Here is a 26238-nt window from a genome sequence, read left to right as displayed (position 1 = left end):
CAACGATTGGATTACCAATGCCTCCCCTTTTTAGACTATATAGGGTAACTTCCTGACCTGACAGCTGGCATTTGTAAACTGTCATGGCACTGGTGGGAGTGTAGCATTAATGACAACCAGAGGTCACTCTCGTCACCATCTTGGTTTTGGTGGTTTTTAGCGAGCTTCTTTACTGCAACCTGTTTTATCAACAAAGTCTTTATGACCTGTATCTTATGCCAACCTCATGTCTCATCTGGTGATTTCAAATGCCTTAACCATCTGGGAATGCAGCCTAGTAAGTCTCAGCTTCATTTTACCCAGCCTCTAGACAAGATGGAGTTGCTTTTGTTCAAACTCCTCTGACAGAATCATAAATAAAGCCAATTAAGATCTTTCACAAAATTGTAATTTTGTCTTTTGACAGTTGCGATGACAAGAAATTTGAGGTTTTAGCATTCATAATGACAGTTTTCTTTTATCCTTCTTTCTGCCTTTCCTTTTTATCTATATTACCTACCCTACTGTGTCCTTAGAGGTTGCCATGTAGCCTAAGGTGACAACCAAATCTAGCAATATGTGATCTGCTTGTGGCAAAACCTTACTAATGTATACATAAGAGTCCCAACAGGGATAGCAAAAAATTAGGATTAGCTTTTTCTTTTCTGTGCTCCTTTTAATAGCACAGATCAGTGATTTATGTAAATTATTTATCTTTCATCTTTGCAAAATTTCATCTTACTACCTTAGGTATAAAGATTTTATTTTTATAGAAATGTTGTTTTGATTGACTATCAGGATTCGTATCACTTTAATATCTCCCTTCCATAGACACCACATTTCTACATTTCTGATCATCTTTATGGAGTACTCTGCCGAAAAGATTCTATTATTTTAAAACCAGTGACCTACAGTCTGTCAGAATTTGCTCATGCCAGTATCAAAAACATTTCATTTTCAGAAATTGAAAGCTTTTGCCATGTGTTTACAAATGAAAGTTTCTTAATATAGCTTTATCTCAAACAGTTACAAAGACCTTTGTTTTAAAGCAAGTATTTTATGCTATAAATAACCTAATCCATTTTAAAAATTAGTAAACAAACCAACCTCATTTTTTTGAGACAGAGTCTTACTGTGTCTCCCAGGCTGGAGTGCAGTGTGGCATGATCTCTGCTCACTGCAACCTCCGCCTCCCAGGTTCAAGTGATTGTCCTGCCTCAGCCTCCTGATTAGCTGGGATTACAGGCCCGTGCCATGACACCTGGCTAGTTTTTTATATTTTTGGGAGAGACAGGGTTTCACCATTTTGGCGAGGTTGGTCCCAAACTCTTGACCTCAAGTGATCTGGACCTCCTGAAGTGCTGGGATTATAGACATGAGCTACCTACTGCACCTAGCCACAGACCAATCTTTTAATTTTGGGTTTTTTGTTTTTTTGTTTTTTGAGAAAAAGTCTCACTCTGTCACCCAGGCTGGAGTGCAGTGGCATAAACACGGCTCACTGCAGTTTTCACCTCCTGGGTTCAAGTGATCCTCCCACCTCAGCCTCCCAAGTAGCTGGGACCACAAGCTCATACCGTCATGCCCGGCTAATTGTTTTTTTTGTGTGTGTGTGTGTTTTTTTAAGAGAAATGAGGTCTCACCATCTTGCTCAAGCTGAATTTTTACAAAGAAAATATAAAGAGGAAACATTGCTACAGGCATACCTCGGAGATATTGTAGGTTGGGTTTCTGACCACTGCAATAAGGCAAATATTGCAGTAAAGCAAGTCACACAAATTTTTTGGTTTCCCAGTGCATATATTACTAAAAGTTATATTTACATTATAGTCCACTAAGTATGCAATAGCATTATATCTAAAAAAAATACATATTTTAATTAAAAATACTTTATTATTTAAAAATGTTAATGGTTATCTGAGCCTTCAATGTGTCAATTTTTTGTAGTGGAGAGTCTTGCCTCAGTGTTAATGGTTGCTGACTGCTTGGAGTGGTGGTTGCTGAAGGTTGAGGTAACTGAGGCAATCTCTTAAAATAAGACAACAATGAAGTTTGCTGCATTGGTTGACTCTTCCTTTCACAAAAGATTTTCTATACTATTTAATGCTGTTTGATAGCATTTTACCCACAGTGGAACATCTTTCAGAATTGGAGTCAATCTTCTCAGACCCTGCCACTGCTTGTCAGCTAAGCTTATAGAATATTCTAAATCCTTTGTTGTCATTTCAACAGTGTTCACAGCATCCTCACCAGTAGTGGATTCCATATCAAGAAACTACTCTCTTTATTTATCCATAAAAAGCAACTCCTCATAACTTCATGCCTTATCATGAGATTGCAAAAATCGAGTCACATCTTCAGACTCCACTTCTAATTCTAGGTCTCTTGCTATTTTCACTAAATCTGCAGTCACTTCCTCTACTAAAGGCTTGAACCCCTCAGAGTCATCCGTGAGGACTGGAATCAACTTCTTCCAAATTCCAATTAGTGTTGATATTTTGACTTTCTCCCATAAATCATGAATGTTCTTCTTAGCATTTAGAAAGGTGAAACCTTTCCAGAAGATTTTCAACTTACTTTGCCCAGATCCATCAGAAGCAGCATAAATGGTAGCTATGGCTTTAAGAAATGTGTTTCTGAAATAGTAAGACTTGAAAGTCAAAATGACTCCTTGATCCATGTGTATAGAACGGATATGTTAACAGGCATGAAAACAACATCAGTCTCCTTGTGTTATCTCCATCAGCACTCTTGGGTAACCAGGTGTGTTGTCAATGAGCAGTAATATTTTGAAATAAATCTTTTTTTCTGAGCAATAGGTCTCAACTGTGGGCTTAAAATATTCCGTAAATCATGCTCTAAACAGATGTGCTGTCACGTAGGCTTTATTCTTCCATTTCTAGAGCACAGGCAGAGCAGAATTAGTGTAATCCTTAAGGGCCAGAGGATTATTGGAATGGAAAATGAGCACTGGCTTCAGTATCAAGTCACCAGCTGCATTCGCCCCTAACAAGAAAGTTAGCCTGTTCTTTGAAGGCTTAAAACCAGGCACTGACTTCTCTAGCTATGAAACTCCTAGATGTCATCTTCCTCCCATGTAAGGCTATTTTGTCTACATTTAAAATCTATTGTTTAGCATAGCCACCTTCATCAGTTATCTTAACTAGATATTTGGATAACTTGCTGCAGATTCTGCATCAGTACTTGCTGCTTTACCTTGCAGCAAATGTGGATTATGTTTTGGAGATGGCTTCTTTTCTTGAACTTCAAAAACCAACCTCTGCTATCTTCAAGCATTTTTTTCTGCAGCTTCCTTACCTCTCTCAGCCCTCATAGAATTGAAGAGCGTTAGGGTCTTACTCTGGATTAGGTTTTGATTTAAGGGAATGTTGTGGCTGGTTTGATCTTCTAGCCAGACCACTAAAACTTTCTCCATATCAACAATAAGGCTGTTTTACATTCTTATTTATGTGTTCACTGGAGTAGCACTTTTAATTTCCTTCAATAACATTTTCTTTGCATTCATAACTTTGCTGTTTGGCACAAGAAACCTAACTTTTGGCCTATCTCCGCTTTCAACATGCTTTCCTCACCAACCTTAATTTTTATTTCTGTCTTTTGTTTTAAAAAGAAAGACACGTGACTCTTCCTTTTACCTGAACACTTAGTCGTCGGAGGGTTAATAACTGGCCTAATTTCAATGTTGTTCTGTCTCAGAATAGGGAGACCCAACAAGAGGGAGAGAGATGGTGGGGCAGTCAGAACATATATTTATAGATTAAATTCGTCTTATACAGGTGCAGTCTGTGGCACCCCAAAACAATTACAATAGTAACATCAAAGATAACTGATCACAAGTCACCATCAGATATAATAAAAATGAAAACTTTTGAAATATTGTGAGAATTACCAAAATGTGACAGATGGAAAGTGACCACATGCTGTTGGAAAAATGGGCTTGCTTGACACAGGATTGCCATAAACCTTCCATTTGTAAAAAACGCAATATTTGTGAAGCATAATAAAGTGAAGTATAATAAAAGGAAATATGTCTGTGTTTTATTATTTTACTTCTCTGATTTTTTTTGTTTGTCTGTTTGTTTTTTAGAGATAGAGTCTTGCTCTGTTACCCAGGCTAGAGTGCCATGACAAATCATAGCTCACTGTGGCCTTGATCCTCCTGAGATCAAGTGATCTTCCTGCCTTAACGTCCAGAGTAGCTGGTACTACAGGTACGTGCCACCACACTCAGCTAATTCTCTTATATTTTTTGTAGAGACAATGCCTCTCTTTGTTTCCCAGGCTAGTCTTGAACTCCTGGGCTGAAGTGATCCTCCCACCTCAGTCTCCCAGAATGCTGAGATTACAGGCATGAGCCACCACACCTGGCCTTCTTGATGTGTTTTATACAAGAATATTAAAACACTTTGAGTTATCCTTTGACATGTAACATTTTGCTTTTTCTGTTTTTTCTCAAGATGCATAAAATGAGCACATTGAAATCTAATAAAGCAATATTTCAGCTAAAAAAGAACCATTTCCACCAATTTAGTTCTTTAAAGGTTTCATGTAAGTTCAATTACCAATTGAATATACCTTATCTGAAATTTCTGGGTCCAGAAGTGTTGTGAATTTTGGATTTTGGAATATTTGCATATAATTAATGAGATATCTTAGGAATGGGACCCAAGTCTAAACATAAATTTTGTCTGTTTCATGTACATCTTATATACGTAACCTGAAGGTAATTTTATACAATACTCTTTTTTTTTTTTTTTTTTTGAGGCAGAGTTTTGTTCTTGTTGCTGAGACTGGAGTGCTGTGGTGTGATCTTGGCTCACTGCAACCTCTGCCTCCCAGTTTCAAGCAATTCTGCCTCAGCCTCCCAAGTAGCTGGTATTACAGGTGCCCACCACCGTGCCTGGCTAATTTTTGTATTTTTAGTAGACATGGGGGTTTCACCATGTTGACCAGGCTGGTCTCGAACTCCTAACCTCAGGTGATCCGCCTGCCTCAGCCTGCCACAGTGCTGCGATTACAGGCATGAGCCGCTGCACCTGGCCACAATACTTTTAATAATTTCGTGCATGAAACAAAGTTTGTTTTAAGTACTTAGGTGTGGAATTTTGATTTGTGCCATCATGGCAGCACTCAAAAAATTTCAGATTCTGAGTTTTGGACTTTCAGATTGAAGATGTTCAACCTGTAATTTCCTTCATATTGATGGTAGGCACAAGTTTTGTATCTTTTTGTAAAGGTATGAAACAAGTTAAATGATATCTTTTCTGAATTTCTGGGATGGAGCATTTATTAAGAAACAGGATATAAGAATTTGCTTAAGCCAAATCAGATTTTCTTCCTATTAATATTTTAAGCAGAAAAAAATTAATTATCTAATACATTAGTACCACCTTTACTTTGAAAGTGAAACAAATGACATCTGTTACCTTAGCCACGGAGGTTAAGTGGTTTTCCTAAGAAATGAATATGCACTACAATGAACAATTTGCCAGTCATCTCAATGGCTATTTTGTTTTGCAGGCCACAGTGTGAACACATGAATAGAAGAAGAAAATTTCTTCTTGCCTCAGTACTTGCTCTCCAGAATTCAAGTTTTATATATCCATCATGTCAGAAGTGCTTGTCTAGGATAATCGTAGTCTCCAAAAGGTAAAAATAAAGTCTGTAAATGAAAGAGGAAATATAAGTACACATTGTAGATTTCCTGTGGCTCAAGGGCAGTGACCAAATTTACCAAACCAGGACATTAGATTCTCTCATGGGTTGGTTCATCTGTAAATCCCAGAACAGATTTCACTGCTAATCCTCTATGATTAGAGAGAAGTTTTAAATTACTGTCAAGTCCTTTGATAAATACCTGGCTCAAGGAAGAAAAATAACTTATCAGAGAGTAAGTCCCAATATTGGTACAAAATGTAGTTCATTTCTGGAATATCCCTGGGAATAATATAGGAGGCTTTTGTTTATTGTTTGTTTATTTTCACATGATCCACAGAATAGTTTTTAGTATAAATAAATAAACTCCTTGAGACCAGGGACTGTGTTATAGTAATATCTATCCTTTAGCAACTAGAAATGTGTTTGACATATAATTATTTATTATCATGCTCAGATGCAAGCCAACTATATCTGAGAGCCTAAAATCTTCCTCTGATCTTTATAGAGTAGAAGTGAGAGGTTAGATTTGAAGTTTCTCCAGAACACTGTCTCTCTGCATGGAAGAGAAGATAAGAATACCTAGTAAGCAGCTAGAAGTATTTAGGAAAGAGTAGTGTGCCAGCAATATTCCTAACTAGTTTTTTTGTCTAGTTAGCATTGAATGAGGAGGCAGAAAGGGATTGGCAGTTCTAACTGACATCTAGACTCTAAGTAATCCTTGAAGTAGTTATTACACTGTTCCTTTATTAAGTCACTCTCAAGTTCTCATTTATAAGCTCTAAGAGAAAGACCATGTTTATGTTAGTCATCATTAAATCCTTGACATCCTTCCTAGGGCTTGGTTCATAGAAAATATTCAACAAATGTTCATTAAATGAATGAATAAGTGATGGTATTATAGTGTTTAGATTGTCTTAGGCTCACACATTTTCACTTTTCTGCCTGTCATTTGAAACAACTAAAACCAATGGGCTGTTTGCCTTTCATCAGGATCTATACTTAGAAGTAGTGTGGCATAGTGTCCTTACTTAATGTTGTCGGATTCTTAGACACCCCAACTTTAAGCAGAATGTTGTATAATTAAACCAGTTTTTTTCTCATCAACATTATAATGACATTATTTGAGAACCTGCTATAAGTAGTTTTGCTTTAAGTCACAGTATCCAAGAACTTATCACTGACATTAAGTGAGGATTTACTGTAATGGAACAATTTCAAGCTCCAGAGAACACAGCAGAGTTGCATGTAGGCTCTGGCAATCATTAACTATGTGACTTAGGGCAAGATATTTAACTTCTGTGAGTCTAATTACTCATTTGTAAAATGGGATAATGGTACCCACAATATGGGATAATTGTAAAGTTAGAGGTAATGCACCAAAATGTTCTAATACATAACATATATTTGGATTTCCAAAATGGTAGCTATTATTATTATAGTCTATTATAAGTATACTTTACCTTATTACAGTATATTATGATTAAAAGCATCATTCTCTGGAACAGATTGCCTGGTTTAAATCACAACCCTGCTTGTTATAGCTGTGTGGCCTCAGGCAAGTTATTGTTATTATCTGAGCCTCAAAATGGCTCAGAAAGTGGTATCTACCTCATAGGGTTCTTGTAAGGATTAAATGGATTAATATACATAACATGCCTAGAACATTGTCTGATACATTATCAATAATATATAGGTATAAAATATTTTTTAAACTCTTCGGTCATTTATTTTAAAGATAATCTGCAACAAAAATTTAGGTTGAACAATAATGCCATTTTTACTTACTTAGACTGGTATTATCAATAGATAACATTAGTGAGTGTTTACTGTACAGTAGGCACTGTGCTAGGAGCTTTTTGGACATTATATCTTTTAATACAACAGTCCTATGAAGTGAATGCTATTGTTAATGCCAACCTTTAAAGGAGACAACTGAAGCTTACCAAAAATCATCACACAGCCAGCTAGTTAGGGGCAGGAACATATTCAAGCCTAAACAATCTGAATTCTGTTTACCTTCATAATCACCATATTACTTCCAAAATAGCAGTGAAATGTGTATTCAGAATGACACCTTCCCCTCTTTTTCTTAGAGCTTAAAATGCCCTGGGAAAGGACTTGTGACTGGATGCTTTCAGAATATAAAACCCATGGTATATAGTCCTTGCCTGTGGAAACATAGTCTATGGGAATATAACCTGTTTTCTGCATATATTACTGAGGGAATGTGTTTAGGGTTTTCGAGGCAAACAATCATATCATCAACTCACAGTGACAGTTTGACTTCCTCTTTATCAATTTAGATGCCCTTTCTTTCTTTCCCTTGTCTGATGGCATTGGCTAGGACTTCTAGTACTATGTTGAAGAGAAGTGGTGAGAGTGGGCATCCTTATCTTGTCCCAGTTCTCAGAGGGAATGCTTTCAACTTTTCCCCACTCAGTGTTATGTTGGCTGTGGGCTTGTCATAGATGGCTGTTATTACATTGAGGTTTGTCCCTTGTATGCCAATTTTGCTGAGAGTTTTAATCATAAAGGGATGCTGGATTTTGTCAAATGCTTTTTCTGCATCTACTGAGATGATTATGTGATTTTTGTTTTTAAAATTCTGTTTATGTGGTATATCATCACATTTACTGACTTGTATATATTAAACTGCCCCTGCATCTCTGGTATGAAACCACTTAATCATAGTAGATTATCTTTTTGATATGTTGTTGGATTAATTTATGTAGTATTTTGTTAAGGATTTTAGTGTCTATGTTTATTACAGATATAAGGCTGCAGTTTTCTTTTTTGGTTATGTTGTTTCCTGATTTTGGTATTAGAGTGATGCTGGTTTCATGGAATGAATTAGGGAGGGTTCTCTCTTTCTCTTATCTTGTGTAATAGTGTTGAAAGGATTGGTACCGATTCTTCTTTGAATGTCTGTGGAATTCTGCTATGAATCCATCTGGTCCTGGACTTTTTTGTTATTGGTGGTAATTTTTTAATTGCCATTTCAATCGTGCTGCTTGTTGTTGATCTGTTCAAAGTATCCAGTTCTCCCTGATTTAAGCTAGGAGGGTTGTATTTTTCCAGGAATTTATCCATCTCTTCTAGGTTTTCTAGTTTGTGTAAAAGTGTTCATAGTGGCTTTGAATGATCTTTTGTATCTCAGTGGTTGAGATACAAGTTGTAATATCTTCCATTTTGTTTCTTTATGAGGTTATTGGATTTTCTCTCTTCTTTTCTTGATTAATCTTGCTAATAGTGTATCAATTGTATCTTTTCAAAGAGCCAAGTTTTTGTTTTCATTTATCTTTTGCATTTTTTTGTTGTTTGTTGGTTTCAATTCCATTTAGTGCTGCTTTGATCTTGGTTATTTCCTTTCTTCTGCTGGGTTTGGGTTTGGTTTGTTCTTGTTCTACTAGTTCCTCGAGGTGTGACCTTAGAATGTCAAGTTTGTGCTCTTTCAGTCTTTTTGATGTAGGTATTTAGGGCTGTGATTTTTCCTCTTAGCACTACCCTTGCTGTATCCCAGAGGTTCTGATAGGCTGTGTCATTATCATTCAGTTCGAAGAATTTTTAAATTTCCGTCTTGATTTCATTTTTGACCCAATGATCATTCAGGAGCATATTATTTAATTTCCATGTATTTGCATGTTTTTGAAGGCTCCTTTTGGAGTTGACTTCCAGTTTTATTTCACTGTGGTCTGAGAAAATGCTTGATGTAATTTTAGTTTTCTTGAATTTATTGAGGCTCATTTTGTGTTCTTCCATATGGTCTATCTTGGAGAAAGTTCCATGCACTGTTGATTAGAATGTGTATCTGCAGTTGTTGGGTGAAATTTCTGGTATATATGTTAAGTTCATTTGTTCCAAGGCGTAGTTTAAATCCATTTTTTCTTTGTTGATTTTCTGTTGTGATGACCTGTCTAGTGCTGTCAGTGTAGTACTGAAGTCCCCCACTATTGTGTTGCTGTCTGTCTCATTTCTTAGGTCTATTAGTAATTGTTTTATAAATTTGGGAGCCCAGTGTTACGCGCATATATGTTTAGGATTGTGATATTTTCCTGTCGGACAAGGCTTTTTATCATTATATAATGTCCTTTGTCTCTTTTAACTGCTGTTACTTTAAAGTTTGTTTTGTCTGATGTAAGAATAGCTACCCCTGCTTGCTTTGGGTGTCCATTTGCGTGAAACACCTTTTCCCACTCCTTTACTTTACTTTAAGATTATGTGAGTCCTTATGTGTTAGGTGAGTCTCCTGAAAGGCACCAGATAGTTGGTTGGTGAGTTCTTATCCGTTCTCTTGTTCTGTATCTTTTAAGTGGAGCATCTGTGCCATTTACATTCAATGTTAGTATTGAGATTTGAGGTACTATTGCATTCATGGTGCTATTTGTTGCCTGTATACCTTGGATTTTTTGGTTTGTTTTGTTTTTGCTTTTTAAATTGTATTTTTGATTTATAGGTCCTGTGTGATTTATGCCTTAAAGAGATTCTGTTTTTGATGTGTTATCAGGATTTGTTTCAAGATTTAGAACTCCTTTTAGTGTTTTGTTTGTTTGTTTTTTTATGGAGTTTCGCTCTTTCGCCCAGGCTGGGGTGAAGTGGTGCAGTATCGGCTCACTGCAACCTCCACCCCTGGGATCAAGGGATTCTCCTGCCTTAGCCTCCTGAGTAGCTGGGATTACAGGTGCCTGCTACCACATCCAGCTAATTTTTGTATTTTTAGTAGAGATGGGGTTTCACCATGTTGGCCAGGCTGATCTCGAACTCCTGACCTCAGGTGATCCACTTGCCTCAGCCTCCCAAAGTGCTAGTATTACAGGTGTGAGCCACTGTACCTGGCCTAGCAGTTATTATATTGGTGGCTTGGTAGTGGCAAATTCTCTTAGCATTTGTCTGTCTGAAAAAAACTATCTTTCCTCTTATATGATGCTTAGTTTCACTGGATACAAATTTCTTGGCTGATAATTGTTTTTTTGAGGAGGCTGAAGATAGGGCCCTAATCCCTTCTAGCTTGTAGGGTTTCTGCTGAGAAATCTTGCTGTTAATCTGATAGGTTTTCCTTTATACGTTACCTGGTGCTTTTGTCTCACAACTCCTAGGATTCTTTCCTTCATCTTAACTTTAGATAACCTGATGACAACGTGCCTACGTGATTATCTTTTTGTGATGAATTTCCCGAATGTTTTTTGTGTTTCTGTATTTGGATGTCTAGGTCTCTAGCAAGGCCAGGGAAGTTTTCCTCAGTTATTCCCCCAAATACGGTTTTTTTTTTTTTTTTTTTGTGAGACGGAGTTTCGCTCTTGTTACCCAGGCTGGAGTGCAATGGCGCGATCTCGGCTCACCGCATCCTCCGCCTCCTGGGTTCAAGCAATTCTCCTGCCTCAGCCTCCTGAGTAGCTGGGATTACAGGCACGCGCCACCATGCCCAGCTAATTTTTTTTTTTTTTTTTTTTTTTTTTAGTAGAGACGGGGTTTCACCATGTTGACCAGGATGGTCTCGATCTCTTGACCTCGTGATCCACCCGCCTCAGCCTCCCAAAGTGCTAGGATTACAGGCTTGAGCCACCGCGCCCAGCTCCCCCAAATATGTTTTACAAACATTTAGATTTATTTTCTTCCTCGGAAACATCAATTATTCTTAGGTTTGGCCACTTAACATAATCCCAGACTTCTTGGAGGTTTTGTTCATATTTTCTTATTCTTTCTTTTTTGTGTTTGTTAGATTGGGTTAATTCCAAGATCTTGTCTTCGAAGTCTGAATTTCTTTCCTCTACTTGTTCAATTATATTGTTGAGACTTTGCAGAGCATTTTGCATTTCTGTAAGTGTGTCCAGTGTTTCCTGAAGTGTTTTTCTTGATGCTGTCTATTTCCTTGAATATTTCTCCCTTCACTTCTTGTATCATTTTTTGGATTTCCTTGCATTGGGCTTTGCCTTTCTTTGGTAACTCTCTACTTAGTTTAATAACTAGCCTTCTGAATTCTTTTTCAGGTAAAATCAGAGATTTCGTATTGGTTTGGATTCATTGCGGTGAGCTAGTGTGATTTTTTTTTTGGAAGTGTTAAAGAGCCTTGTTTTGTCGCATTACCAGAGTTGATTTTCTGGTTCCTTCTCATTTGGGTAGGCTCTGTCAGAGGAAAGGTCTAGGGCTGAAGGCTGTTGTTCAGATTCTTTTGTCCCACGGGACATTTCCTTGATGTAATACTCTTCCCCCTTTTCCTATGGATATGGCTTCCTATGAGCCAAGCTGCAGTGATTATCTTTTCTGGGTTTAGCCATCCAGCAAGTCTAGCTGGCTTAGGGCTAGTACTGGGGGCTTGTCTGCACAGAATCCTGTGATGTAAACCGTCTATGGGTCTCTCAGCCATGGATATCAGCATGGTATTTGGGTTGTCTCCTGGGTCCTACAGGAGCAGTCCACTTCCTTCAGAGGGTCTGTGGGTCTTCTTGGGATTCCTGGCTTGTTCTTGCAGTTGTTTTGGAGCTAATATTCATGACTTGAGCCTCCACATGCTGTTCTGTCCGTTTGAGTCGGGGCTGCAATCTAGTTCTGCCTCCCATCCGCCATGATGATCTAAATCCTGGTGCTTATCTTTTCTTGTGTTGTTTTTGCTTTCCCTTTTTCATACTTGGAATCAGTTGTAAGTCAACATAGGAAACAAATTCTTCATGTTCATTTCCCCATTGCTATAGCACAGCAAGTTTATGACACATTTATGCTCTTACCTTTGCACAAGATATTAGAGATACTGAAGAACAAAGAGTTCACTCCCTAAATATTTTCTTTGAACCTGAAATCCTTAGTGACTATAATTATAATAAGTATTTTGTGCTTTATGGAATTAACTTTTTTCTTTTCTTAACCTCCAAGTTAAGATCAGTGGTTGTTTTCAATCCACAGGTATTCTGCAAAGCCTTGGGGCTCCATGGAAGTGCTTCTGGAGGGAGATGGGATTAGAGTAATAATAATGCATAGTACTGAGTAGTAGGTAGGACTCCAGGGCCCCCACATTAGTTTCAACAAGATCTCTGTTCTCATCCATATATTAGTGTTCCAGGTTAAATTTCATTTGAAAGGGGATTCCATTACATAAATATACAGACATAGATATACATCTATAAAAATATATGTGTGCAGAGTTAGTTTAATCCTTCATATGAAGCAATAACTACACATACACACACAATAGTGTATATCTGTACACTCCCAAAAATTATAAACAAGAGAAAGAATTTAGTTATACAGACAAGCTATTCATCCAGCCCAAACAGATAGAAATTGCCCTTCTAGGTGACTAATGGGGCCCATAATCCCTTTTAGCCTAGAAAGCCATCTCTAATAACTTTCTTTTCCTAGTTAAAATAGGACTCATCAATCAGAGACTCCCTATCCACTTCCCTATTCCCAACTACCCAAAAAGCTTATATCATTTACTTAAGTAAGTCAAATTTAATTTCACACAAATAGATCATAGTTTTCTTCTTTTGTGAGAAAAGTGATACATGGAAGCGTTAAGAGATATGTTTTTTAAAATATGTCTGATTACTTTGTGTATATTTAATCTGGGTCTATAAACTTGGAAAGGGGTGTTATATAATCATATCGTCAGGACATTCTTAAACTGGAATCTGTGGATACATTATAGGTGTGTATGAATCCTCCAGTCCCCAAAATATGTAGAATGTTGTGTTCATATATGTTTTTTGGGGAAAGAAAGTGACTCCATTTCTTTCATCAGATTTTTTAAGGTTTTCAAGACCAAGAAAACATTAAGGATTACTTATCTCACTAATTCTTCCACATCTGGGCTACATATAAGTACTCTAGAAAAATAAACAAATAAGGCTGGACATGGTAGCTCACACCTGTAATCTCAGCACTTTGGGAGGCCAAGATGGGAGGATTGCTCAAGTCCAGGAGTTTGAGACCAGCCTGGGCAATGTAGTGAGACTCCATTTCTACAAAAATAAAAAATTAGGCTGGGCTCGTAGCTCTCACCTATAATCCCAGCACTTTGGGAGGCCAAGATAGGAGGACTGCTTGAGTCAAAAGTTTGAGACCAGCCTGGAAAACATAGTGAGACCTATCCTCTACCAAAAATAAACAAAATTAGCCAGGCATCATGGCATATGCCTGTAGTCCCAGCTGCTCAGGAGGCTGAGGTGGGAGGATTGCTTGGGCCCAAGAGGTCAAGGCTGCAGTGAGCTGAGATCATACCATTGTACTCCAGCCTGGGCAACGAAGTAAGACCCTGTCTCAAAAACACAAATAAATAAAAATTTAAAAATAAACAAATGAAACTTGGTGTTTTAACTGGGATCAAACAAAAAAGATAGCAAATTACAGCTATTATTTCAGATAGGTACTTTCAGAGGCTCCTTAAGCTCAAATCTATTTTCATAATTCTAAGGCATTATTTGCCTTTTCACTCTGAGCCTCTCATGAGTGCATAACGGAGTTTCCCAGAGGCTACATGACATGTAATATCACAACAGATTGAGCAGAGAAGCAGATACGAGAATCCAGCTGTCTTTTTATGAAATCAGACACTAAAGAGATTTGCAAAATGTAAAACAATGCTGGTCTCTTACTAATTTTTAAATTTTGAAAAACAGCTATTTTTCATAAAAAAAATTTTTATGTTAACCATGTAATGGGTCTGTTTTTTTGATTAATAAATATTTTTTTAGATTTCTCAGTTTTAATTTCTTTCATTTAATTTCTTGTTTCATGAGAAATAGAGATAGAGGCCAGGTGTGGTGACTCACGCCTGTAATCTCAACACTTGGGGAGACTGAGACAAGAGAATCACTTAAGCCTTGGAGTTCAAGACTAGTTTGGGCAACATAATCAGATCCCCATTTATACAAAAAAAATTTTAAATAGCCAACATGGTGGCACATGCCTGTGGTCCCAGCTACTCAAAAGGCTGAGGAAGGAGGATCTCTTGAACCCAAGGGTTTGAGGTTACAGTAAGCTATGATAACACCACTGCACTCCAGCCTGGGCAGCAGAGTGAGGTGAGACCCTGTCTCAAAACAAACCAAAAAAATATATAGAGACAAATATAATATGAACAAGTAAATTCTGTGGATCTAAACTACAGCATGAGTGGTAACGGATGATGTGTTAAATAATTGACTGTGGTAATCATTACACAGTGTATATGTATTTCAAGTGATCATGTTGTATACCTTGAATATATACAATATTTGGCAAGTTTTTTTGTTTGTTTGTTTGTTTTGAGACAGGGTCCAGCTCTGTCACCCAGAAGAGTTCAGTGGCACTATCATAGCTCACCACAACCTCTGCCTCCTGGGCTCAAGCACTCCTCCCACCTCAGTCTCCCAAGTAACTAGGACTGTAGGCACATGCCACTGTGCTGGTTAATTTTTGTATTTTTTGTAGAGACGCAGTTTTGCCATGTTTCCCAGGCTGGTCTCAAACTTCTGAGCTTGAGCAATCTGCCTGCCACACCCTTCCAAATTGCTGGGATTACAGGTGTGAGCCACCACACCCGGCCCAAGTAAATATTTTTAAATTGAAAAATATATAGATATTATTCACATAAACAAAAGCTCTTTGGTATTCTCAATAATTTTTTTAAGAGTATAAAGGAGTGTGAGACCAAAAAGTTTGAAAACTGTTATTCTGTAACAAATGACATTTTAGAAATAGGGGTGCCTCTAGAAGTTAAATCAGGGAACAGTGATGTGAATGTGTTGTGAATGTGTTGTTGATACCCTTGTTCCTCAAAGTATGGCCTAAGGTATATGTGCATCAGCATCACCTGGGAGTGTATTAAAAATGCAGGATCTTGGGCCTCACCCCAGCTTTCCTGAATCAGAATCTTCATTTTAACAAGATCTCCGGGTGATTTGTATACACATTAATGTTTGAGAAGCTTTAATCTGTATTACACCGTACTAACATTTATTTCAGTCCACCATCATTCCTAAAAGGGTTAGAGGAAGCTATATAAATAAATGTCTTCATTATACAAATGTACTTTGTAAAAGTGTATATAGCTTAATACGAAAATGTATTAACACTAATAGACATAGTTTTTTGAGGCTATTATTGATACTGTCTTTGCAAGCAGTTCTTTTAACTATTTGGTCTCATAGATCATATCATAATATCAGAACTTCATGATAGGAGTTCACAGCTTTGGGTTTGGGTCATAAATTTACCAACTTTGTCTTCTCAGATAAAAATTCAAATTTTTCCATGTGTAAATTTTACCTATAAAAATGAAATGATGTATGTTGAAAACATTTTTAAATTTAATGCTAATGCATATTAATTAGCCTAAGTTTTGCTAGGAATTTTACATTAAACCTGTTTGCATTGTTATTGCATAGCCTTTAAAGAACTTCCAATATATATTTTAAACAGTTCATTTCACTATAATTTAATACTAAAGGGGTTTTATCCCCTAGTGAGTCAGTTACCCTTAATTTATTCTATGGCTAACCTACAGCATAAACTCCAGCAGATTTGTGTAGGATTCTATGAATGGATTGGTACAGATCCATCCTCAATATGGTAGAAAAATGATAACACAGATGTAATAAAGGTGAGTCACTTTGAGAGCTACAGATTTTGGACTCCCCCTAGTGGCTATCTGTCAACAATCAGATTTATCCAACCGTCTTTCACGTTGCTTTCTGTTTGCATTTTGCCACTCTTTTTTAAGATCTTTAGCAACCTGAAGAAAAAACAAAGTTCTAGTATTAGCCATTACCATAAGATGTTTTTAGGTGCTTGTTTATTTCAAAAAATTTTTGATACTATTCTATTAAATAAAGTTAACATTACTTGGGGGGGTGGGAATTAAGAACTTGAAAGATGGAAATTAGAGTTACAATACATTGCAAACTAGAAAAGAAGGAAACAGTATAAGTGACAGTAATCATCACAATACTTCATATAGTTATGAGGGAGAAGCAGACTAACACTAATTTCACAATATTTACACTAGACCCTTTATTTTGTCTATTTTAATCCTCCTTCAGCTCTGGACTTTATAGATGAAGAAATGAAGAATTTAGTAACTGTCAGACAATGAGTACATGGCAATAGACTTACACTGTCATGTAGATGTATACTTTTTCACTGGGAAGCCTTTGGCCATCATTACAGATTGTCTCAAAAGCAAGTTAAATTGCATGGCTTTCATATCTGATTTTATATTCTGATAAGTTATCAACATATTTCAATAAATTAATTTTCATTATTGTGAGAAAAATGCAATTATGTGCTTTGCGTATAAATATGTATTAAATATTTTGAAATTATTTACTTTTCATCCTCTCCTTCATGCACAGTTTTCTTTTCATTTTCTATCAATTTAGTATGTATTTCTGTCAACTAGGAGCTATTTAATTTAAATCAGTAAAGCTAACTATTCTGAAGAGAGAAATTTAAAAGAAATTGATCTGAAAGAGTTTAAGAAGAATGTGAGTTCTATGGGAGCAATTGTATAGAAAATGTTATTTTAAATTTTTACTGTTCTGGATTTTTTATCATATGAAAAAAACACTTAATGATTATCTCCACACTTTTTTCCACCACTTTTTTAGGTCTAATTGTCCAAAATGTGGCTCTGCTGGTGAATCTGGAAATGCCAATTACAGATACAAACTTTCCTTAAAAGTTGCAGAATCAAACAAATTGTATGTTATTACTGTATTTGGAAGTTGCTTAGATACATTTTTTGGTCTTACTGCCACTGGTTTGCACAGGTAAGAATACGTAAAACATTCTTTTTCCTAGCTGCCCTTAGAATTTGAAGATACAAGTTTATAAGGCAATATCCATTTTTGTAAAAAGGTGATCATTCAACCTCAGATGATCAGTTCCCTTTAAAAGACTAGCAAGTAAGAAAGATGTTTGTTTCCTGAATACATATTGTGATTATGTTAAAACAGTCTCCTTTATCTAGTCCAAGTTAGAGAAATAGAGGGTAAGAAAGTAACATCGGCCGGGCGCGGTGGCTGAAGCCTGTTATCCCAGCACTTTGGGAGGCCGAGGCGGGTGGATCACGAGGTCAAGAGATCGAGACCATCCTGGTCAACATGGTGAAACCCCATCTCTACTAAAATACAAAAAAAATTAGCTGGGCATGGTGGCATGTGCCTGTAATCCCAGCTACTAGGAGGCTGAGGCAGGAGAATTGCCTGAACCCAGGAGGCGGAGGTTGCGGTGAGCCAAGATCGTGCCATTGCACTCCAGCCTGGGTAACCAAGAGCGAAACTCCGTCTCAAAAAAAAAAAAAAAAGAAAGTAACATCATTTCAAATTGAAGAATTATCCAAATTGAGGTTGGCATTCAAATGGTTAGGTTCCCCTGAGGCAGGAGAAGCTATTTAAGGGAATATTTGCATATCAGAAATTGAAATCTTGTTTTTTTTTAAATCTGTATTATAACTTCATTTGCATAGTTTGACCTTTAAGACATTGTCCTGAGAATATAAGAATAAGCAATTAAAGCTTTTCTTCCCCCTCAGTCTTCTACCTGGCTCCCCTAATCACTTGCAAGAAATCTTTGTCCACTTTTTTGTGGTTGTGACAATAAAAGGACTACAAGCAGGATTATCAGAGAAAAGGGAAGACTTTTTCCTGCTTTGAAGTAAAGGGCTAGAGAGCCCATCACTATTCCCTCTGCCACTTTTATTTTTCCCTATAATCATTGCCAGACCTGATGGTTAGGCAGATACCTACTTTACTCACACTTGATTAATTGGTTTTGTTGAGTTTTCTGTGCTATGAGAAACTAGAGAGAACAAACTGCATAGCTCATAACGTGACTTTTTTTCTCTATAGAAGGTTCATGCTGCATTTTCAAACTAATTATGTCTCTGACTTTATAGCATGATTAAATTTTGAAGTTTATTCACTTTTTTTTTTTTCAATCAAGGTACATTCAGGATCCTAATAAAATTCCAGAAACACTGGACAATGATACAACTCAGGATCTATTAACTAAAGCTGTTGAAACTTGCTTTGTTGGACAAAGCTTTATTTTTGGAGTGACGGTAATTGAGACTAGCTTTCTTTTTAATAATTTGTTAATATTTCCATTGTAATGAATTATGTGAATTTTGTAAATAGTTGTTAGGAGTTATATAAATGTGAAGGCCTGTAGAAACACTTTAAACTATGTAAAAATAGCTATAGGTAGTCTGTTAAAACACCATGGGTAGCAACTTCCTCTTTCAAAAGTCAGGGAAGCCTACTTCAAATGCTTTCAGAGCTTAAAGTATATAAATGTATTATATATTTAGAAATGTTAGATATTTGATTTTTGGTATTTAGTATTTATTTTGCCCTCCGGATTTTATTCAAATTCTGTAGTAAAACTTGCATTAATTCTCTAGCTTTTTAATTCTGTCATCTGTAAAAAGAGAATAATGGAACACTGAAGGCAAAGTATCTTAAAACTATATTAAGAAGGATGCTCTTTAATTATAAAAATGACTGTAGAAGAAGTTAAAAGAATGTATTGACTTTGAAGGTGTTAAAAACACATGCTTTGAATGAAGAGACCCCCCAAACAGGCTTTGTGTGAGCAACATGGCTGTTTATTCACCTGGGTGCAGGTGGGCTAAGGCTGAAAAGGGCGTTAACGAAGGGCAGTAGGATAGGAGTTGGTTTTATAGGTTTGGGGTGAGCAGTGGGAAGTTACAGAGTAAGGTAAATTTCAGTGGTGGGAGTAGGGGCAAGGAGTATACATTAACATAAGTTCAGTTACAATGGCCGGTGGGATAAGAGTAGTTAAGATGGCAGGGTGGGGTGAGGGGGAGCTTATGCTGGGGGAAGCTCCCCTGTGGGCGATCAGGGATAATGGCGAACACAGGGTAGCGGGGTGGTGATCTGCCAAGGCAGTCAGGACTTTAGACTTTCTGGGTCCGGGCTTGCACATGAAGGCCTGACAGAAGGAGTAATAGTTTTCTGTCTCATCTGTGCTAAAGGGAACACAGAGACATTTTTTCCACACTGGAATCAGGGTTTTAAAAGAGGGAATAAAGGACTCCATAATAGAAGAGTAAGAAAAATCCAAAGGGAAGGTAGAATCAACAGCTACAGAGCTTTACTTTGTTAAAATCATAACCAGTTCTTTTCTCTCCTCTCTTCTTTTGCCCTCCTCCTTTTTCTCCTCCCCTCCTCTCTTTCTTAACTAATGAGAAATATGATAAGTTGCCATTTATTGAGCCACTACTATTTTCTAAGCATTGTGCAGTTTTCCATTTTATTGCTAAACAGTAATCCTGCATTTTTATTTTTATTTTATAAATGAGAAAACTAAGACTCAGAGAGGTTAAATAAATTGTCTAGTGTCCAACACTACTAGTAAATGCTGGAACTAGAATTTCTTCAAATCAGTTTAAAGCTCTTTAAGATTTATATTCTCTTAAATATGGTACTTTGCCTATAACACTAATAGAATTGAAATTGGAATTGAAGGATGAGAGTAATAGTTATATCTATTTTAGCCTTTTAAATCTGTTTAGTTTAGTTTAGTTTAGTTTAGTTTTGAGATAGTGTCTCACTCTCACCCTGGCTGAAGTGCAGTGGCAAGATCATGGCTCACTGTAGCCTTGACCTCCCTAGGCTCTGGTGATCCTCCCACCTCAACCCCCTGAGTAGCTGAGACTGCAGGCGCATGCCACCATGCTCAGCTAATTTTTGTGGGGTTTTTGTAGAGATCGGGTTTCCCCATGTTGCCCAGTTTGCTGAGGCTCAAGTGATCTGTCTGCCTTAGCCTCTCAAAGTGCTGGGATTACAGGCATGAGCCATTGCACCTAGCTAAATCTTTGTTTCATATTTAAGTAAAAGGAAGAAAATTTTATTCTTATTTAAATTTCTTTACTTCTTTCACAGAATTTTGAAAACCAATCTGGACAAGGTTCAGAGGCCAATAACTACTTACAGCAATGCTCTGTCTACAAAAGAAAACCCAAAGCACTAGTTGCTTGCCAGATTGTTCTACCAGACCCAGGTGTTGCAGGCTTTACTGTCTTTGACTACTTCCATCAACTTTTGCAGGCTTTTAATTTCAGGAAACTTCATTGTGACTCTCAGTCACCTAATAGTAACTTACTTGCTTTAGATCACTCAAGTAGTGATCTCAGCAGCATATATACTCCTGACAGTACTTCTTATTTTTTCAAGTCCTGCAGCAAGGATACTTTTTCAAAATTCTGGCTGCCATCACTTGAATTCAGTTCCATTGTTTCACAACTAACAGATGATGATTTTTCAGCTTCAGAGCAAGATAAAGCCTTTGGTACTCTTTGCCAGAACAGAAAATCCATCTCTATTGCAGAGGCCACTGGTTTCAATAGCTGCCATGATCCCATTCAGGATTCATGGAGCCTTGTTTCATATATGGATAAAAAGAGTACAGCAGAAAAGTTGGGTAAACTTGGCTTACAAGCTAAGGAACTGAGTACAGTTCCCAGCAGTCATCATGAAACTGGAGTTAATGACTCTTTGAAAATGCAAGAGCCCCTTGAGTCAAGTAATGCAGATTCCTTCCACAGTCCAGTGGAAATTAAAAATGGGTCCCAGCATGAGCCACCATGTTTCCAGCATCATGGTATAGATACCCCCACTAGCCTTCAAAAGAGATCTGCATGTTGTTCACCTTCGTTACTCAGACTTGAAGAGACAGCCAGCAATTCCAAGGATTGTGACCCTGAAATATGGGATGATCTACCATTCTCTGAAAGCCTGAACAAGTTTCTGGCAGTTCTTGAAAGTGAGATTGCTATAACCCAGGCAGATGTCAGTAGTAGTAAACATCATGTAGATAATGACATCAGTAAATTTCATGCAGACAACAGCATGTTATCTGTGACTCCCCAGAGAACTACTGGAGCCCTGCATACACCACCTATAGTTTTAAGATCATCACAAGCAATAGTCAAAGCAAACTCTGGCAAAGGTAACTTCTTTTTCAACTGTAAAGTAAATCTAAGTCCCAGTGTTGAAAAGGAGTCACAACCAGATAACAAAGTAGAGGCTGTCTCTGTAAATCATAATGGAAGAGATATGTCAGAATATTTTCTACCAAAACCATCAGCTCTGTTTTCATCTTCAAAATATTCAGAAACAACAGTTACTCTTAAGAAGACTATAAGAATCTCACCACACAGTGATGAAATTCTACTTCGGCCCATTACTTCAGAGAGTGACCATTCTAGTCTAAATAACAAATATTTGAATGGACGTGGAGAAAAATTACTTTCAGAAATGAATGAAAAGTTGACAACTCTGTGTTGTAGGAAGTATAATGATGTGTCTGATCTTTGCAAATTAGAAAATAAACAATATTATAGGTGGCCAAAGAACCAAGATGACAGTTTTACAATTTGCAGGAAACTTACATATCCTTTAGAAACTCTTTGCAGTAATCCAAATAGAAATACAAATACGTTGAAAGACATCCCTTGTGGACATATCACTAACAGCTTAACACAGAGCAATTCTATTGGCCATGAAGGTAGCTATGATGCCTCTGCTGACCTCTTTGATGATATTGCTAAAGAAATGGACATTGCAACAGAGATTACCAAAAAATCACAGGATAGTTTGTTACAGTGGGGAATGTCTTTGCCAGAAAGTCATCATTCAGACTCTGATTTTTCACTGAGGTCACTTTCTGAAGACTTCATCCAGCCTTCACAGAAGTTATCCTTGCAAAACCCATCTGATTCTAGGCATTCAAGAACAAGCTCTCCAACACCTCATTTTCAATCAGATTCAGAATATAACTTTGAAAATAGTCAAGACTTTGTTCCGTGTTCACAGTCAACTCCAATTTCAGGGTTCCACCAAACCAGAATTCATGGGATAAACAGAGCTTTCAAAAAAATACCTGTATTTTATTCAGATCTTGATGCTAACTATGAAAAAATAAGGATTTTTCCTGAAAATGACAAGCAGCAAGCCAGCCCAAGCTGTCCAAAATACATAAAAACACCTAGCCAGAAAATCAGAAGCCCTGTTATATCTGGTATATCACAAACAGAAGTTTTCAACCACCATCCTTTAGCTAAGTGCCGTGAAACTGATAGTGATGAATGGGTCCCTCCTACCACACAAAAAATATTTCCTTCAGATATGCTTGGATTCCAAGTCATAGGTCTAGGGAGATCCCTTGCTGCCCATCATTTCCCTGATCAACAAGACTTAGCAAGAAAGAAACTGAAACATATTAGACAGGGAACCAAAAGAGGTTTAATTAAGAAGAAATTAAAGAATGTTCTTGAAGCAATAGTTATAAAAGAGAATACTCCTAAATATAACTGTAAACGTTCAAGCTGGATTTCTAAATGTCCAGACGTTCAAGTCTTAGAAACACCTCAGCTGCACCCTATTCTTGGACTTGATTCTTGTTCGGAAGTCAAACGTTGCCTTCCATTTTCAGAAAAAGGCTCACCTTCAGTATGTGAAACTAAAAGTGCTTGGTCGCCTGAATTGTTTTCATAAAAAGTCACCTGAACCCAATTCCTGAACTTTTAGATCTGTTTGGAAATGTTTGCCTTTGGTGGTATGGAAAGCATTCTTTACATTTTGAACACTTGGAGAGAAGCAAATTGAAAAGGGGACTGTGCTGAGTGCTACTGTGCCTTTTAAAATATAATTTTCCCCAGGGTTTTATCTAATATACTATGATTACATAATTGAGTGCTTTATTTTATACTGTTTATTGTACTTTAATAATATGGTTGTTTTTTGAAAGTATTAATATTTGTTAAAATCACATATACATCCAGAAATAAAGCCATTGCAAACCAAAACTTAGTCTTTCTTAATTCAGCTCAGACCAGAAAATGCCTGCTATATTATAGGCCAACGAGTGTGCTGAGTTTGGGATAGAAAGCTACAAGATCACTGATCTCAAAATAGTTTAATCTGCTGGATAAGACAGATATGTAAAAAGATAATTTCAATACAATGGAGAAAATGCAATGATATGGGTTTGTAATGGGCATGACAAACATTTACGTTGCTATGGGAGCATGGAAGAAAAGCAGTTAACCCATTGGAGAGCTGAGGGTAAGAAGAAACGTTAAAAAAAATTTACCATTTAGAAGTTATATGTGAAACTGTTACTATTTTATTTAATAACCTATACATTGAACGTCTACTCTACGTGCCAAGCACCATGCTTAGTGCTGGAAACTGAAGATAAAAAGCCCCTTCCCTCAAACTCATGATCAGTTGGAGTAATCAGGCAATTAGAATCTGGTTAAGTTCTATGATAGGAGATAAGCTTGGGGTGCTAATAGGAACAGAAATCAGAAGCAATTTTCAGACACTCAAGTCTTAGCAAAAGCTCTATTGCACCCTGTGAAATCTTTCACATAACCCTGGTCAGCTTCCTTTGCCATTCCCTACAACAACCATTCCAAAACAACATTTTCTTCATGCCCCAAACCAACTGCCACTCTCCCTGCCTCCTACTTCATGGAGAATATTGAGATCACCTGATATTTTCTCAACTTCCCACTACCAAACCTACCCACATGTCTATCTGTACTCACCCACAGCTGCTTTCCTCTAGTCATAGAAAATGGTACTCACCGTCTAAGTGCTAATCTTTCCATTTAGACTATTGATCTATTACACCTATCTTTGAAGTCTTGTACCAAATATTCCCCCTATATTTTTACCTTCTTGCTCTACTGTGTCTCTTCCTCCCCACATTTTTTATTTTGAAAATTTACAAACAGAAAAATTGAAAGAGGCTGGACGCGGTGGTTCAAGCCTATAATCCCAACAGTTTGAGAGGCCCAGGCGGGCGGATCACTTGAGGTCAGGAGTTTGAGACCAGCCTGGCTAAGACGGTGAAACCTTGTCTCTACTAAAAATACAAAAATTAGCTAGGCATGGTGGCGCATGCCTGTAATCCCAGCAACTTGGGAGGCTGAGGCACAAGAATTGCTTGAACCCAGGAAGCAGAGGTTGCAGTGAGTTAAGATTGCACCACTGCTCTCTAGCCTGGGTGACAGAGCAAGACTGTCTCACAAAAAAAAGAAAGAAAAAAGTTGAAAGACTACCACAGTGATACAGCATCTGTAAATACCATCTAGATTGAATAATTTTTAACATCTTACCTTTTGCATTATGTGTGTGTTTGGTTTGTGTGTGTGTATATAGATACAGTTTGGCTTTGCTAAACATTTAAAGGTCAGCCACAGACAGGACATTCACCCCTAAATTCTTCAGTGTAAATTTTCTTAAAGGCTTTTTTCTACGTAGCCTCAGTATCATTGTCACACCAAGAAAAAATAACAGTAATTCTCCAATATCATCAAATATTCAGCCCAATCAAATTTTTCTACTTGTCCCCAAAGTATAATTATTGAAGTTATTTAACCAGAATTTCATCAAGATTCATGCATCTGTTTTTCTACAACCTCACCTCTTATTTCACATAATATTAGCTTTATGAAAAAAAAATCAAGCCACTGTTTTGTAGAATGCCCCAATTCTTGACTTGTGTGTTTGTTTTCTTATACTAACAGTACGTTGTTCCTCTACCCTTGCCCAGTCCCCAAATTTCCTGAAAATTAGGCCTAAAGACTAGCTGGGGTTCAGGTTTTTTAAATGCTTTTTTAAGAGTAAAGAATCAGTGGTGGTAAATGAGTTTGCTTTTCCTTCTGTCGATACAGACTCAAGAATTTATTTTTTCAGTGAGAAGAACAATAAACCAAGCCCCGTTGCTTATGTCTGTAATCCCAGCACTTTGGGAGGCCGAAGCAGGAGGATTGCTAGAGTCCAAGAATTCAAGACCAGCCTGGACAACATGACAAGACCTTATCTCTACAAAAAAATCACCAGGTATGGTGGCACATGCCTGTAGTCCCAGCTACTTGGGAGGCTGAGGTAGGAGGATGGCTTGAACCCAAGAGGTGCAGGTTCTGGTGAGCTGAGATTGCACCACTGCCCTCCAGCCTGGGTGACCCTGTCTCCAAAAAACTGGTGCATATTTATTGTCCAGTCAGTGCATACTAAGATTCTTCTTTCTAAACTGTTTCCTAGTTTTTCGGACTAGGAAGTAGTCTCTATGTTCTTTTTGTCAGATATGCTATTCCTGGCTAATTTCATATCTCCCTCTGTGATAAAAGAGTAACAATGCTGTTAGTATTTACAATGTCATGACTTCAGAAACTGGTTGAACTATATAGATCTTGCCTCAGCAGTTCCAAAATGTCATTTGTTTAATGCTAGTTCCTCCTTTATGATGTGGCATCCGTTGTGCTACTGTGAATACTCGTTTCCAATGATCTCTCAAAGGTTGTTACTGTACTTCGCTGGTGATTACCAAAAAACCAAGTCACACTAAGAGTGTGCAGGAAAATTAATAATCAATTTTCTGGTCATATTTACCATTTTGACTAAATATTGAACCTGCTTTCCAACCATGCAGTCTCTTGAACATTCTAGGATGCAATTACTACATTCCTAGACTGTGATCTCTTTCAATGTTGGCTGCACTCTGGAAAGATAGGCAAGAGGCCTGTGGTTAGAGCAAGAAGAGTGTTTTCATTTGTGCAAAGAGTGTCTGTTC

General features: G+C 37.3%; 1 protein-coding gene across 2 annotated transcripts in view; it reads left to right on the top strand.

Annotated features, from left to right (window-relative positions):
- The window catches only part of DDIAS (DNA damage induced apoptosis suppressor), a 33413-nt gene extending 8082 nt beyond the window's left edge, over positions 1 to 25331 (top strand). For both annotated transcript variants that reach the window (XM_010345616.3, XM_074400386.1), the window contains 5 exons: positions 4088 to 4211; positions 5521 to 5649; positions 17238 to 17399; positions 18574 to 18691; positions 20538 to 25331. In XM_010345616.3, coding sequence (XP_010343918.1) covers positions 5537 to 5649; positions 17238 to 17399; positions 18574 to 18691; positions 20538 to 23150 — 3006 coding nt within the window. In that variant the 5' untranslated portion in view covers positions 4088 to 4211; positions 5521 to 5536 and the 3' untranslated portion in view covers positions 23151 to 25331. The remainder of the gene's footprint in view (positions 1 to 4087; positions 4212 to 5520; positions 5650 to 17237; positions 17400 to 18573; positions 18692 to 20537) is intronic.
- Positions 25332 to 26238: the final 907 nt, after the last annotated feature.

This window comes from Saimiri boliviensis, chromosome 6 (assembly GCF_048565385.1).
Source record: "Saimiri boliviensis isolate mSaiBol1 chromosome 6, mSaiBol1.pri, whole genome shotgun sequence".
Lineage (NCBI taxonomy): Eukaryota > Metazoa > Chordata > Mammalia > Primates > Cebidae > Saimiri > Saimiri boliviensis.
The sequence above is the reverse complement of the archived record's forward strand: the minus strand, read 5'-3'. Positions and strand labels throughout refer to the sequence as shown.